Source organism: Lepidothrix coronata, unplaced genomic scaffold, assembly GCF_001604755.1.
Source record: "Lepidothrix coronata isolate B3197 unplaced genomic scaffold, Lepidothrix_coronata-1.0 Scaffold237, whole genome shotgun sequence".
Classification (NCBI taxonomy): domain Eukaryota; kingdom Metazoa; phylum Chordata; class Aves; order Passeriformes; family Pipridae; genus Lepidothrix; species Lepidothrix coronata.
The window spans coordinates 218,029-233,323 of record NW_016690417.1 but is presented as its reverse complement, the minus strand read 5'-3'; the positions used below and the strand labels follow the sequence as shown (position 1 = coordinate 233,323).

Sequence of the window (15,295 nt, the reverse complement as noted above, 5' to 3'; positions counted from 1 at the left end):
AAGGGGACGAGTTTGGGGGCCTGAAAGATTAGTAGTGACATTGGGAGTGATAAGCAACTAGTTAAGCCAGTTCCTTAGACCACCAGGCTCAGGAAGGTGGTGGAAATTAAAGGGATGGCACGTGGGTCTCTTGGTGATTATGGATCACAGTGGTCTGGAGACAGCACCTGGAGAAGTCCCAGAGCCACTAATGCTCCTGGACAGGAGGGTGGAGAGGACCTCATCCACACCAGGGTGGGCAGGGCCCTGGACTGAGCCTGCGGCTGCTACCTGCCCACCTACCAGCCAGGACAGTGGATTGTCCTGTGGGCTCACTGGAGAAGCTCTTTCAGGGCCCTAAGGGGGTGCTGGGCTGGGGACTGGTTGTCCCTGAGCAGTGGGAGAGCCCCTCCATAATCCTGTGCCCCAGGGTCTCCCTGGATCTCTGCAGCACTGCCATGATCCAGCTCTCTCCTCTCTTCCTCTACCTCACCAGCTTCCTCTTTGTCATTGAGCACATGATGCCCCTGTGCATGGTGATCTCCTGGGTCTACTCGGTGGCCATGATGATCCAGCACATTGTGACTGAGAAGGAGCATCGCCTGAAAGAGGTGGGGATGGTTGGGAGAGATTTTTGGGGAGGAGTGGGTGTCTTTGAGCTCTACATTCTGTGCTGTGCCCCTGGTCACCTTCCCTGTGTCTCTGGGTCACATGACCTGGGGCAGATGTAGATCCCAAATCCCTGGACTAAGCTGGTCCTTCTGAGTGTCCCCAACATGAGATGAGTCCTACCCAGCGCTGGAGGGAGCTGAGCTCCTTAGCACCCTGGCACAGGGTTCTGTGTCCTGCCTGCTCCCAGCAGCCCCCATGACCCTTCGCTGCTACCCCTTGTTCTCCCAGCCCACTGAGAGTGGCAGCAGGGGCACACAGGGTCGGAACAGCCCCACTGAGCAGTTTTGACCTCACAGGTGATGAAGATGATGGGCTTGAACAACGCGGTGCACTGGGTGGCTTGGTTCATAACCGGCTTTGTCCAACTCTCCATCTCAGTCACGGCACTCACTGCCATTCTCAAGTACGGCAAGGTCCTGATGCACAGCGATGTCCTAATCATATGGCTTTTCCTCGCCATCTATGCTGTGGCCACAATCATGTTCTGGTGAGCTGCCCCGTTGAGCACAAGTCCCCCCAGGCAGCTGATTTGAGGAGCCAATTTATCACCTCAACGCCACCAAAACTGGATGGTGTGGGGAAAGCCCTGGGAGGGTGGGATCTGAGGTGATGCTGTCCTCCCTTGCAGCTTCCTGGTGTCAGTGCTCTACTCCAAGGCCAAGCTGGCCTCTGCCTGCGGTGGCATCATCTACTTCCTCAGCTATGTGCCCTACATGTACGTGGCCATCCGGGAGGAGGTGGCGCATGATAAGATAACGGCCTTCGAGAAGTGCATCGCGGTGAGTTGGCTGCGGGTGCTGGGGAGATGCTTGGCCCCAGGTTTGCCCCATGCATCCCATGTCCAGTACAAGGCCACCAAGCTGTCACCAAGCCCTGGGCAAGCCTCTGCCTGTATGAACCAACTCTGCTGTGGGGCTTTGGAGGCATCTCCAGAAGGTTTGGTGCCTCTCAGGGCCAGGAGCATCTCCACCCAACTGGGTGGAGCAGCACTGGGTAGGAATTCACCCCAACCTGTTCCTCTGGAGCTGGTCCGTGGTTCCTGCTGACCTCCCATTCCCTCCACCTCTTCGCAGTCCCTCATGTCCACCACAGCCTTCGGGCTGGGCTCCAAGTACTTTGCGCTGTATGAGGTGGCCGGTGTGGGTATCCAGTGGCACACCTTCAGCCAGTCACCTGTGGAAGGAGATGACTTCAACCTCTTGCTGTCCATGATGATGCTGATTGTGGATGCCGTGGTGTATGGGGTGCTCACATGGTACATCGAGGCTGTGCATCCGGGTACGTGCAGGTAGAGGGGCATTAGGGCACCTTGGACCTTACGGGAGCTCTTTGTTGGGGAACACCTGCCCACATGCCCTCACCCACTGGTGACACCAACAGGTTCCTTGGAGTCTTCAGCTGAGTGTCTCAGTTCAAAGGCCAGCTGTAGAAAAGGTGTCCACAACTAGGACACTGATCCCCCTTATCCGTCCTCGGGGAGCTGTCTCACCCGCTCCCTTTTCTTTCATCATAAAGCTGAAGCATGAGCCAACCCAACCCAAATCCCAAAGGACTATTTCCTGGCACAGCCCAGCAGCACTGCCTTGAGCCCAGCTGGCTGGAGTGCTCACAGCCTCTACCCCAGAGTGATGACCCTGAGCTGGGGAAACCCCCATGCCTGTGGGGACCAGCTCTGCCCTGGCCCTCAGCCGGCCTCTTTGTGGCCTTGGGTGCAGGGTTGGCCCTGACTCCCCGGGGCTGTGGTTGCAGGCATGTTCGGCCTGCCGCGGCCCTGGTACTTCCCTTTTCAGAAGTCTTACTGGCTGGGCAACGGGCGCGTGGAGACGTGGGAGTGGACCTGGCCCTGGTCACACACCACCCGCCTCAGCATCATGGAGGAGGATCAGGCCTGTGCCATGGAGAGCCGGAGGCTGGGTGAGGGCAGCTGGGGGTGACAGTGGGTGGCACAGGGATGGCTCTGCCACAGGGTCTTGCTGTGGCTGTGGACCCCTGTGCTCTTGTTGGGGTAGGATCCTGAGTCAGGCACTGCAGCCTGTCTGAGAGCTGCCACTGTAGTGCAGGAAGGGGGTAAGCTGGCAAGAAGCAGAGGGGAAGGAGCCAGAAGCCAGCACAGCCACCATGGGATGGAGGCGCGGGTTGCTTCATACTCTAGGAGCCCTGCTCCAAGCCTGGCTTCTTTGGCTTCTCACCATCCCACTGTCACAGCAGAGGAGACACGAGGCATCGAGGAGGAGCCAACCCACCTCCCCTTGGTTGTCTGCATCGACAAGCTCACCAAGGTCTACAAGACAGACAAGAAACTGGCACTGAACAAGCTGAGCCTCAACCTCTATGAGAACCAGGTCGTGTCCTTCCTGGGGCACAATGGTGCGGGCAAGACCACTACCATGTGAGTGCCTGTTTGGGCAGAAAGGGGCCGTGTCTCTCTGGCCAGCTGCAGGGGGTGGGGAAAAGGCTGTGGGATGTCCCTGCAGGATCCTGTGGCAGCTGGTGCCATGCCCAGAGGGTAGCAGTGTGGGGCTGGCACAAACATGGGACAGGCAGCGGGTTCGTGGCCCTGTGCTGATGTTGCTCTACCTGGGGCCCAGCAGATGCTCCCAGAGGTGGTGGTTGGGATCGGGAGCAGATTGAGGAATACAAGCTCCCTCATATTGTTGCCTTTCTCCATCCATTCAGGTCCATCCTCACTGGCTTGTTCCCTCCAACCTCGGGCTCCGCAACCATCTACGGCCATGATATCCGTACGGAGATGGACAAAATCCGGAAGAACCTGGGCATGTGTCCCCAGCACAATGTGCTCTTTGACAGGCTGACAGTGGAGGAACACCTCTGGTTCTACTCACAGCTCAAGAGCATGGCAGAGGAGGAGATCCGCAAGGAGATGGACAAGTAGGCACCCTCCAGCTCCTTTGGCTCCATCCATGCCTTTGGCATGAGTGAGTCTCCTTCCTGCTGGCTGGGCTATGGGGGGCAGTCTGGTGGCAGAGATGTCCCCTAGAGCAGCTCCACCAGGTGTTTTCCCACCCTTAAATGTATCAAGCTGTGGAAGCAAGCAGAAGAGGCTCATAGCCTGACAACAACTGGGCAGTCCCAGTGGCCGAGGGCCACAGGTACCACATGGGGAAGAGGTGTCATGTACTCCCCATAAGCACTGAGCACCAGTACAGCTCCCCCAGCATCCCTGGTGCTTCTGCCCTGTTCCCAGGATGATTGAGGACCTGGAACTCTCCAACAAACGGCACTGCCAGGTGCAGACCCTCTCAGGTGGCATGAAGAGGAAGCTGTCAGTGGCCATTGCCTTTGTGGGTGGATCGCGGGCCGTTATCTTGGATGAGCCCACAGCTGGCGTGGACCCGTATGCCCGCAGGGCCATCTGGGACCTCATCCTCAAGTACAAGCCAGGTGAGCGGAGCTGGGCAGAGCCTGGCATGTTCCTCTGTCCATGGCAGCCCTGGCCCCTCTGCTGAGGCTCTGTGCTGCCGTCAGGGAGGACCATCCTGCTCTCCACACACCACATGGACGAGGCCGACCTGCTGGGGGACCGCATCGCCATCATCTCCCATGGCAAACTCAAGTGCTGTGGTTCCCCACTGTTCCTCAAGAGCACCTACGGTGATGGCTACAAGCTGACGGTGGTGAAGAAGCAGTCAGACACCAGGAACAGCACAGGTTTGGAGAGCAGCAGGAGCCTTTGTTTAGAGGAGTAGGTAGGACCCTTTTTCAGCCCAGGAAAGGAGCAAGAGGTCAACACCCAGGTGTTCCCATCCTGAGTCTTCTTAGGCCATATGGAGGGCAGAGGGGATGGGAGAGGGGTGTAGGAAGGTGTCATGGCTTCTTCCAGCGGAGCCCTTGGTCAGATCCTGCATGGTGGCGTTTGCCTCCAGGTGCTGGTTCTGTCCAGCCTGTGGGTTGCCTACCAAGACATCCAGTGTGGACCACAATGCAGAAGCCCATCCCCAGGTCAGGCAGGGTGACCGGGAAGCTGCCAGCACCCCATGATGGAGGCTTGAAGGAGCCCCCACGGCACTGGGTGGTAGGGGGAACGTGGTGGGTCATGGTGGGAGGCCAGGTGTGAAGTGACCGATGGGTGCTGCCCCTCTGCCCCAGAGCCAGGCCAGCCACACAGCCCCCTGGCCCACTCCTCTGTCAGCCCCTGCTCTGAGCCCCGCGTCTCCCAGTTCATCAAGAAGTATGTGGCCTCCTGCCTCCTGATCTCGGACACCAACACAGAGCTCTCCTACATCCTGCCCAGTGAGGCTGTCAAGAAGGGCTGTTTTGAGAGGCTCTTTCAGGTACCTGAAGGGGCTGGCAGAGTGGGCAGGCAGGGGGCTGTGGTACTGTGAGCATCTCCCGCCCTCGTCACACACCGCTTTCCCCCTACAGCACTTGGAGCAGAGCCTGGAGGAGCTGGACCTCACTAGTTTCGGGCTGATGGACACCACCCTGGAGGAGGTCTTCCTAAAGGTGTCTGAGGAGGACCAGTCTCTGGAGAACAGCGACGTGGGTATGGGTGCTGCGGGGGTTAGCGAGGGGCTGTATGCTCTTCCTTGGCTTGGTGAATGCAGAAGTCTCCTCTCCTAAGGGGAGGAGATGTTTCCAGCAGAGCCCGTCCCAGCCAAGGGCAGCCAGCCTCTGCTCTGCTCTGGGTTTACTCCCGCCTGGAACACTGTGTCCATCTCTGGAGTCCTCAGCACAGGAAGAACTTGGCCACAGAGATGCTCTGAGGGCTGGAGCACCTCTGCCAGGGAGACAGGCTGAGAGAGCTGGGGGTGTTCAGCCAGGAGAAGAAGAGGGTCTAGGAAGATCTTAGAGCCCCTTCCAGTGCCTAAAGGGAGCTTGAAAAAATTAAAGAGAGGGACTTTATGTGGGTAGATAGTGATAGGATAAAGTAGAATGGTCTTAAACTAAAAGAGGAGAGGCTTAGATCAGATGTTAGGAGGAAATTCTTCCCTTTGAGGGTGGTGAGGACCTGGCACGGGTTACCCAGAGAAGCCGTGGCGTTCCTGTCTCTGGAAGTGTTCAAGGCCAGGTTGGATGGAGCTTGAAGCAACTCGGTCTAGTGGAAGATGTCCCTGCACATGGCAGGGTTGTGGAATGAGATGAGCTTTAAGGTCCCTTCCAATGCAAACCAGTCTGTGATTCTATGATCCATCCCCGCTCCGTGCATGCTGCAGTGAAGAGGAGCATGACTGGTGGCAACCCACCTCTTTCATTCCAGACATCAAGGAGTCCAAGAAGGATGCCCTGCAGCCACCCACCCCTGAGCTGGGCCCAAAGCCCGAGGCCAACGGGGAGCCCCTGGCCGAAGCAGCGATGCCAGAGAAGCCCGAGGTGGAGCTCAGCAACCTGGTGACCTGCTCTAAGCTGGCACAGTCACAGGCGTCCCTGCGCTCGGCCTCCTCAGTGGGCTCCGTGCGGGGTGACGAAGGTGGGGCTTATTCCGAATTCTTTGGGGATTATGCACCCCTGTTCGATAACCGGCAGGACCCCGATAACATCAGTCTGCAAGGTTGGTGCCACTGGTGCCCGGCCAGCGGCAGGGGCCAGGGGAGGCACTTGGCTGGGATACGGAGGGTTCACCGGGGCAGGGCAGAGCTGGTCCTGGCCCCACAGGGTATGCGGTTGTGTCCAAGATGGGGGGCTGTGCCTGCTGGGATGAGAGCCCACAGGGAGGGGCCTGATGGTGCATCCACCAGCACAGCACCTAGAGAGCCACAGCGTGGGTGGGAGGGCTGGGAATGGGCTCTTCCACCAGTTTGCAACCCCAAACTGGGAGGTAGGGTGTGGGGAGGGGTTCTCGTGCTGAGGCATGGAGTCAGCGGGGGCAGCTGGCATTGGCTCTGCCTCTTGTGGGTCTCCAGTGCCACCTTGCAGACTTGTCCCACTAACATGCCCACTCCCCATACTGGCACCCATTGAGTCTCTCCTCCTGGCCCCTGGGCCCAGCGTCACCTTCCAGCTGGTGGCTTCACCTGCCATACCCTGCCCCAGGTACAAGGCTCTCCCTTCCTGGATGCTGGGATTGCTGGATATGGAGGGTGCAGACAAGTGCCTTGAGGTTGCTGCTTTAGTCACAGATCCTGTTCTGGGTTATCTCAGCAGCTTTTGTGATTAATTCAGGGATGTGCCACCTTTAACCCCCACCAGAGCTGCTCTGAGCACTGTGATTTGGGCTGTGGGAGGCAGACCCAGGACAGTGCCGTGGCAGAGCTCCCACTACCTTGCTGGGACCCCCACCTATGTCCTGTACCCTGTTCCTGACTGTGCTGACCCTTCACCAACTGGGAGAGCTGATGGGAAAATGGAGGAGTCCTGCAAAAAAGCACCAATTTAGCTTGGGTTTTTTTTAAACTGTTGTCTAAATTTACCATTTGGGGCTAAGAGGAACCTGCCAGCCGGTGGTCTTGCTTCACACCACACTGCTGCTGTGGCTCTGTAGCAGTCAGGGTTGGGTGCTGCCCTGTCCTTTGGGCAGCTGTCCTGGGCTGGGTGTCCGGCTCAGCTTTCTGGGAGCCCTGGCAGGTGTGGGAGCAGCTGTGCCAAAGGGCTGATATCCCTCTCCCCTCCCCAGAGCACGATGCAGAGGTGGAGGCAGAAGACTGTGATCTGGCAGGGCAGGGGAGCTTCAAACTGGAAGGCTCGTGGCTGAAGCTGCGCCAGTTCCACGGGCTGATTGTCAAACGCTTCCACTGCGCCAAGCGCAACACCAAGGCCCTCTTCTCACAGATCCTCCTGCCGGCCTTCTTCGTCTGTGTGGCCATGACTGTGGCCCTCTCCGTGCCCGAAATAGGTGCGTGTGTGCCACCCACCTTCCTGCATGCTGGGGGTTACCTTTTCTGCCTGCCCCGGTGTAGCCGATGTGGACACTGGCTGCAGGAGGACAGGGCCAAGGCACAGTCTGCCTGTGTGCGGTGGTGCTGTAGGTGTGAGCAGGTTCCTGTCCTTGTCCCCACAGGTGACCTGCCACCCCTCATCCTCTCACCATCACAATACCACAACTACACCCAGCCCAAGGGCAACTTCATTCCTTACGCCAATGAGGAGCGGCATGAGTACCGGTGAGAACCACCACCGCTGGTGACCAGTACCCCGTGCCCCAGCCCCATCCCTGTCTCCATCCCTGGGACTTCAGGGAGGGTAGGGAGGAATGCAGCCCACAGCTGGCCTGGCACCAGCGCTGGCTCAAGCTTGGAGCAGAGCCCTGACATCCCCTGACAGAAAGCAGCCTCTGTCTTGGCCAGGATGTCTCTGGGAGAGGTGCCAGCCCTGACACTGCAATCAGCAGCCCAGCCATGCCAGGCACAGGTTGTGTGTGCCCATAAGTGCCAAGGCCTCAGGGAGGTCCCAGCAGAAGATGGCCAAGGTGGTGAAACCTGTGTCTCCTGCTCCTTGCTCTTCCTTACTGGCTCACTTTCCCTGCAGCATCAGGCTGTCTCCCGATGCCAGCCCTCAGCAGCTCGTGAACACTTTCCATCTGCCCTCTGGTGTGGGGGCCACGTGTGTGCTCAAGACACCCTTCAACAACACACTGGACCAGCCCATGCAGACCCTCAACCTTAACAGCAACGAGTCCAAGATGCTGGCAGCCAAGTACTTCGATGCCATGTGCATCGACTCCTTCACCCAGGGCCTGCCGCTCTCCAACTTTGTGCCACCACCTCCATCCCCAGCTCCCTCTGACTACCCCATCTCAGTGGATGAGGACCTGCTCCGTGCCTGGAACTCTACGACCTCTGCTGTCAAAGGTATTACCTGTATTGCTGGGTGCTCAGATGTCTGGGATTTGTCTCCTTCAGGGAGATGATGCCTTTCCCCACAGAAGCAGCTCCAGGAACCCCTGAAAGTGCCTGTCAGTCTGGCCTGGCCACAGCAGAGCCTTGCTGGGCTGAATTCTTGGCTCAGGACCAGTGCTCGGAACACTGTCTCCATTCAGCCACCACCATGCCAGTTGAGCCCCGGGGTGGTGACATTGTCACCAGCCCTGTGGCCAGCTTTGTGCCACCTTTGCTGGACGTTCTCCCCTGCCATTGCTTTCTCCAGGCACACTTCATAGCCCCTCTCTAAACCATTCTGTCACCCCAAAGCTTTTCCTCCCATCCATCTCTTGGACCTTCTTAGTCACCAGGACCTTGCCCGGCCATCCCATCACCCTCATGCTGTCCCCAGCAGCCGGGGCAGGCAGGAGCCTGCCTGTGAGCCACCCTCTCTGCTCCTCAGGGACCGTGACCTCGGCCCCCGCTCTGCCCCGTATCATCCATGAGCCCATCAAGTGCACATGCTCCATGCAGGGGACTGGCTTCTCCTGCCCCAGTGGTGTGGGGGGCCACCCCCCGCAGATGAAGGTAGTGACGGGGGACATCCTGGCAGACATCACAGGGCGCAATGTCTCTGAGTATCTGCTCTACACCTCGGACCGCTTCCGGCTGCACAGGCAAGAGGGGAGGCTGGGGGGGTCTGCCCTGCACCATGGAGCAGGGATGAGGATCAGGGACTTGGGGATACCTGCCCCAGGGTGCTGGCTGGAGCCAGAAATGGCTCCACTCCTGGAGGTGGGGGACAGCAGTCACAGCTTCCTCAGCAGTGCCTTGTCCACCAGGTATGGGGCACTCACCTTCGGCAATGTCCAGAAATCCATCCCAGCCTCCTTTGGTGCCAGGGCTCCTGCCATGGTGCGCAAGATCGCTGTGCGGAGAACGGCCCAGGTGGGACGGCACTGCACCCTGGGGTGGGGGGAGATGGGTGGGGAGGAGAGGGCGGGCGGGCAGGGCCCTGTGGCCCACCATTCTGCTGCAGTGCTCTCTCCTCCAAGGGCTCTGGGGGGGCTCCAGCTGGGTGGGGGGTGGTCAGCAGGTCTGGCCCAGCACAGTCAGCAGTGGCCTGCTCTCCCCACAGCCCTGAGCACAGGATGCCTGCCCTGTGGCTGGCTGTCCACCCCATCCTATCCCTCTCTCCCAGTACATCTGTGAGTCCAGCTCTCTTGCCACCTCCCACCACTCCTCCTCCTCTAGGTCTTCTACAACAACAAAGGCTACCACAGTATGCCCACCTACCTCAACGCCCTCAACAATGCCATCCTGAGAGCCAACCTGCCCAAGAGCAAGGGCAACCCTGCTGCCTACGGTGAGGAGCTGGAAGGGTGTTTGAGCACAGAAGCACATCAGGAACAGCATTAGGGCATGGTCCATCCAGGCTCCAAAGTGCAGTGTTCCATCTTGGGCCTGGCTGGGTCAGAGGTTTCACACACTTGGCTCTGAGATGTGAGAGCTGGGCAGAGCCCTCTGAGGTCTGGGCTGGGGCAGAATGTCCCAAAGTGCTGCCTGATGGTGCCCGGGCTTGTGAGGGTGCTCTCCAGTGAGAGAGGGCTTGACCTCAAGGTGCTGGGTTACTTCAGAGAAGGCAGCTCCTGGCTAGCTTCTGGTTGAAAACCTGTTCTGCTCAGAAGTCGGGACCAGGCAGACTAGGGACAAGGTTCTGTGTCCTGAGCCAGTTTTCATGCTTCCATGTTTCTTCTTGGTCCTTCTTGCAGGCATCACGGTCACCAATCACCCCATGAACAAAACAAGTGCCAGCTTATCACTGGATTACCTGTAGGTCCAAGGAGCTGGCCTGAGGGAGGGTGGCTGTCTCATGGGAGGTGGGGGCTCCTCACTGGTGGTTGAAGGGGAACACTGAGGCTCCTGCCCTGCAGGCTGCATGGTGGGCGACAGGGTGGCTGTGATGTGGCAGTCCCTTTGCCCTGTGCACAGTGACTGTCCCACAACCAGGATGGGTGGCCTTTCCCCAGGCAACTGATGGGGTCCCTGCTCTCCTTGCTCCTCATCCAGCCTGCAAGGCACAGATGTGGTGATCGCCATCTTCATTATTGTGGCCATGTCCTTCGTCCCAGCCAGCTTTGTGGTGTTCCTGGTGGCCGAAAAGGCCACCAAGGCCAAACACTTGCAGTTCGTGAGCGGCTGCGACCCTGTCATCTACTGGTTGGCCAACTACGTGTGGGACATGGTGAGCAGTGCACATGGCCCCACTAGCCAAGCCCCCAGGGCTGTGCCAGGGAGTGGGCAGCCACAGAACTTTCTGTCTTCTCCAGCTGAACTACCTGGTGCCGGCCACATGCTGCATCATCATCCTGTTCGTGTTTGACCTCCCGGCGTACACCTCTCCCACCAACTTCCCTGCTGTCCTCTCCCTCTTCCTGCTCTATGGGTACATTGCTCAGAGGGGTGGTGAGGAGGCACTGGGGAATCCCTCCAGAGTCTCATGGGGTGATGGTTTTAAACTAAAAGAGGGGAGATTTAGACTAGATATAAAGAAGAAATTTTTCACAATGGGGATGGTCAGACACTGGCCCATGTTGCCCAGAGAAGCTGCTGCTGCTGCTCGATCCCTGGATGTGTTCAAGGCCAGGTTGGATGGGTCTTGGAGCAACTTGATCCAGCTGAAGTTGTCCCTGCCCATGGCAGGGGTACTGGATTAGATGACCTTTCAATCCAAGTGTTTTTATGATTCTGTGCCCCATCTATGGGGGCCTGCCCTTGGGGCTGATGTTCTGCAGTCCCCAGAGCTGGTTGGGGTGGATTGGCTGCAAGGGCTGGGGTGTGAGAGCCTGGGAGTGGCAGGCTGGGAGATGGGCGATCTCAAGGCTGGGGATCCCTCTCCTGCCATACTGATGTGTACTCCTGCTGCTCATCTCCCCAGCTGGTCCATCACCCCCATCATGTACCCGGCCTCCTTCTGGTTTGAGGTGCCCAGCTCTGCCTATGTCTTCCTCATTGTTATCAATCTCTTCATTGGCATCACAGCCACTGTCGCCACGTTCCTGCTGCAGCTCTTTGAGCATGACAAGGTATAGGATTCATGGCTCTGCTGAGGGCCATCAGGAAGGGAAGCACTGCCACTGGGTCGTGGGATGGCTCAGGCTGGGACAGAACTTAGGAGGTCTCTGCTCCCAGAATGAGACCTGATCAGACTGGACCTTGGGTTCCCGATCTTACCGCACACTCAGGATTGTTTGCTGCTTGTGTCTTCTCCACTGTCCCCACAGGACCTGAAGGTGGTGAACAGCTACCTGAAGAGCTGCTTCCTTGTGTTTCCTAACTACAACCTGGGCCATGGCCTGATGGAAATGGCCTACAATGAGTACATCAATGAGTACTACGCCAAGATCGGTACAGCCTCTTGCTCCCTCCCTGCCTCTCTTACTCCAGGGCATGTGGGGCTAGAGGGAACCGTGATGCTGGCACATCCCCTCTGCTGGCCCAGCGGGGTGTCCCAAGGCCCAGAGCAACTTGGAGCAAAAACCCAGGGGGGTGGACTAGATGGGGCACAGGAAGAGATATGGCTGAAGGTCAGCCATGGCATAGTGCCAGGGGTGCTGAAGGTGGCTCCTTGAGCCTTCTCAAATAGCAGCCTCACGGGGAGAGGAAGGTGTGAGCCCTGACAGACGTGTGCAGTTCTTCTGCTGCTTCTGCTGCTGCACACTGCCTGTGGTGGGTCATAGTGGGGCCGTGGTAGAGATGTGGTGGGCTGTGGTGGAGCTGAGGTGTGTTATACTGGGGCTGCATTGGAGATGTGATGGGCCATGGTTCAGCTGTTCTGGGCCGTGCTGGGGCTGTGCTGTGACAGGAGGAATGGGGGCTGCAGGGACTTTCTTCTCCCAGCTGGGGTCTCTTGGCTGCTGCCCAACCGAAACAAGCCTTTTGCCACTCCCAGCTTCAGCCTGGCCTCAGAAGCAACCCTACTCTCTGCTTCTTGAATAGCTTTTGTACATAACCCAGATGCTGCTGGCACCATGAGGGGCAATTTGGGCAATTTTGGGTTAGGATCTGACAAATCCAACTGATAGTACTCTCAGTTGGATTTATTCATCCTACTGAGGTTGAAAAGCTACCAGATGATTTCCACAGCACCTGTGCTTTGAGTAGGGAAGCATGTTTTGACCAGCCCAGGCAGCTGCCATGGGGAGCATGGGAGCAGTTTTGTTGTTACGGGTCAGCTCAGGAGGTGTGGTCAGGCCGTCCCCTCAGGAAGGTGTCCCCAACTGCTCTCTCCTCTTCCTCCCACTCAGGGCAGTTCGATAAAATGAAATCACCCTTTGAATGGGACATAGTGACACGGGGGCTTGTCGCCATGACAATCGAAGGCTTCGTTGGCTTCTTCATCACCATCATGTGCCAGTACAACTTCTTCCGGAAGCCCCAGTGAGTGCGGTGGGCAGCAGGCATGGGGGGCTGGCCATGGGGTAAAGCTTTGCTGTTGGGACACCTGAGCTCCAGGCTGCCCCTCTGGTGGGTGTGAGTGGGAGCTGCCCAGCCCCAGCAGGGATATAGCTCCTAGTCCCACATCCCCCTCCACTCATGCCCCCTACCACAGGCGCCTGCCTGTCTCCACCAAACCCATCGAGGATGACATTGACGTAGCCAACGAGCGGCACCGGGTCCTGCGTGGCGACGCCGACAATGACATGCTAAAGATTGAGAACCTCACCAAGGTGGGGGCTGCACCAGGCTGTAAGGAGACACCTGGGACCAGCCTATCTGAGGGACATCACAGGGCTGGAGATTCAGGTGGCTCCTGGTGAGCTGAGCTCCCATCCCTTGCCCTACCAGGTGTACAAGTCCCGCAAGATCGGGCGCATCCTGGCCGTGGACCGGCTGTGCGTGGGCGTGCGCCCCGGGGAGTGCTTCGGGCTGCTGGGCGTCAACGGCGCAGGCAAGACCACCACCTTCAAGATGCTGACGGGAGATGAGAACACCACGGGCGGAGAGGCCTTCGTTAATGGGCACAGGTTAACGGGGGCACGTGTCGGGTGAGGCTATGGGCTGCCCGCTCTCCTGGGGCCTGGACGAGGTTTGCTTGGAGGGCTCCCAGGATGAAACAGCGTGAGTGAGCCTGTGTGTTCCCAAGGGACACTGCAGCTCTGTGTCCTCCTGCGTCACCCACCTCGGATGTGAGGCAAGTGGCAGTGGCCCTGGGCTAAGGCTGCCTGGTGGGGTTTTACCTGGGGGAAGATGCTCCAGTGTAAAGACATGTGAAAGGGGCCTCAGCAGCAGGGTCTTCATGAAAAGCAGTTCCTTCTCCCTACTTCCCCTCCATCTTCTCCCACAGCATCCTGAAAGAGCTCCTGCAGGTCCAGCAGAGCTTAGGCTACTGCCCCCAGTTCGACGCGCTCTTCGACGAGCTGACTGCCCAGGAGCACCTGGAGCTCTACACCCGCCTGCGCGGCATCCCCTGGAAGGATGAGGAGCGGGTAGGGCTCTGGGTGGGCAGTTGGCAGCACCCAAGGGCTGGTGCTGTGCCATGGGGATGGTGTCTCACTGGGCAGCAGTGGGATCCTGAGCCAGTGCTGCTGCCCTCATGGCAGTGCTGCCCCGGCGGTGTGCCCACGTGGGCTGCCAGGGCCAGGCACATGTGCTCACAGGCCCCCACTGGCACTTGACTGTGCCAGGGGCTACCAAGGGGCTCTCCTGACTGGCACATGGCTTGTGGTCCCATCAGCAGCTGATGTGTGCTGTGTAGCCCAACCCGTGCCAGCTCTGCCAGCCCCATGGCCTTGGCAGGGTGACAGCAGCCCCCTGCACCTTGCAGGTGGTCAAGTGGGCACTGAAGAAGCTGGAGTTGACCAAGTACGCGGACAAGCCTGCCAGCACCTACAGCGGGGGCAACAAGAGGAAGCTTTCCACTGCCATCGCGCTCATCGGATACCCGGCTTTCATCTTCCTGGTGTGCCTTGAGGGTGCAGAAATAACCCTGGGTGGGAGCTACCCACCCCTGGCTCCTCCACACATGTCCTGGAGTGTGGGACAGTGTCCTGAGCTAGGCTCAGGACAGGCGGGGGCTGGTAGGGTCCCTTCCGGGGGCTGGCATGTCTGAGGGTGCTGTCTGTTCGCCAGGATGAGCCAACCACAGGGATGGACCCCAAGGCACGGCGCTTCCTTTGGAACCTCATCCTGGATGTCATCAAAACGGGGCGTTCCGTGGTGCTCACATCTCACAGGTCCGCGGGGGTTCTGGCTGCGCCCATGATGCCTCCAGGCATCTGGGGTGTGCTGCATGGGAGGGAGGGAGCTCCCTTGTCCCCAGGGAATAGAATTGGTAGGGGCATGGGGAGCAGGGTGAGCCTGGGACATGCTCTGTTGCCTTCTCTCATCCCTGGTGGTGTGGCCACAGCACCTGGGTGATGGTCTGGGGAGCCCAGCCCCCTACCTGCCCCCACCATAGCCCTGGCACTGTCCTCCCACATACCCCCACTGAACCCTGCCCTGTCCCTCCAGCATGGAGGAGTGTGAGGCGCTCTGCACCCGCCTGGCCATCATGGTGAACGGGCGGCTCAAGTGTCTCGGCAGCATCCAGCACCTGAAGAACAGGTAAGAGCCCTGCGGGAGCCAAACACCCCGTGTTCACTGCAGGGCAGGAAGGAGTTGGGCCCCCATGGTTGGGTGACAGTGTGGCACCCGTGACAAGATGCCAGCCCTTTGTGTGGGTGCTGCTTTGGAGGTGGGCGGGAAACAGGCTCACTAGAGTGCTCTGGCACTGTCCTGGTGTCCAGCGGTAGCAGCCTGAGAGCATTGTCCCCTTCCAAGGACTCAGTTCTTCCCCATGGGGGTTCAGATGAGAGGAGAGGTCCTCACAGGGTCCCTTGTCCCCGTGC

The 15,295-nt window shown here is 58.9% G+C and overlaps 1 protein-coding gene across 7 annotated transcripts in view; it reads left to right on the top strand.

The window, feature by feature from the left end:
- The window catches only part of ABCA2 (ATP binding cassette subfamily A member 2), a 34,691-nt gene that overhangs the window by 15,902 nt on the left and 3,494 nt on the right, over positions 1–15,295 (top strand). For 4 of the 7 annotated variants that reach the window (XR_001877948.1, XM_017834693.1, XM_017834695.1 and 1 more), the window contains 30 exons: positions 476–590; positions 948–1,138; positions 1,280–1,430; positions 1,725–1,929; positions 2,401–2,565; positions 2,857–3,040; positions 3,328–3,540; positions 3,857–4,053; positions 4,138–4,320; positions 4,759–4,943; positions 5,035–5,155; positions 5,870–6,160; positions 7,223–7,441; positions 7,607–7,709; positions 8,074–8,396; positions 8,869–9,082; positions 9,248–9,353; positions 9,660–9,771; positions 10,178–10,238; positions 10,476–10,650; positions 10,736–10,851; positions 11,344–11,491; positions 11,690–11,813; positions 12,713–12,845; positions 13,018–13,135; positions 13,254–13,432; positions 13,753–13,894; positions 14,233–14,367; positions 14,538–14,641; positions 14,919–15,011. Coding sequence is in view for 6 of the 7 variants with exons in the window: in XM_017834693.1 (XP_017690182.1) it covers positions 476–590; positions 948–1,138; positions 1,280–1,430; positions 1,725–1,929; positions 2,401–2,565; positions 2,857–3,040; positions 3,328–3,540; positions 3,857–4,053; positions 4,138–4,320; positions 4,759–4,943; positions 5,035–5,155; positions 5,870–6,160; positions 7,223–7,441; positions 7,607–7,709; positions 8,074–8,396; positions 8,869–9,082; positions 9,248–9,353; positions 9,660–9,771; positions 10,178–10,238; positions 10,476–10,650; positions 10,736–10,851; positions 11,344–11,491; positions 11,690–11,813; positions 12,713–12,845; positions 13,018–13,135; positions 13,254–13,432; positions 13,753–13,894; positions 14,233–14,367; positions 14,538–14,641; positions 14,919–15,011 (4,806 nt within the window). In the remaining variant the exon portion in view is untranslated. The remainder of the gene's footprint in view (positions 1–475; positions 591–947; positions 1,139–1,279; positions 1,431–1,724; positions 1,930–2,400; positions 2,566–2,856; positions 3,041–3,327; positions 3,541–3,856; positions 4,054–4,137; positions 4,321–4,758; positions 4,944–5,034; positions 5,156–5,869; positions 6,161–7,222; positions 7,442–7,606; positions 7,710–8,073; positions 8,397–8,868; positions 9,083–9,247; positions 9,354–9,659; positions 9,772–10,177; positions 10,239–10,475; positions 10,651–10,735; positions 10,852–11,343; positions 11,492–11,689; positions 11,814–12,712; positions 12,846–13,017; positions 13,136–13,253; positions 13,433–13,752; positions 13,895–14,232; positions 14,368–14,537; positions 14,642–14,918; positions 15,012–15,295) is intronic. The other 3 variants (XM_017834696.1, XM_017834692.1, XM_017834694.1) reach the window with 2 other exon arrangements.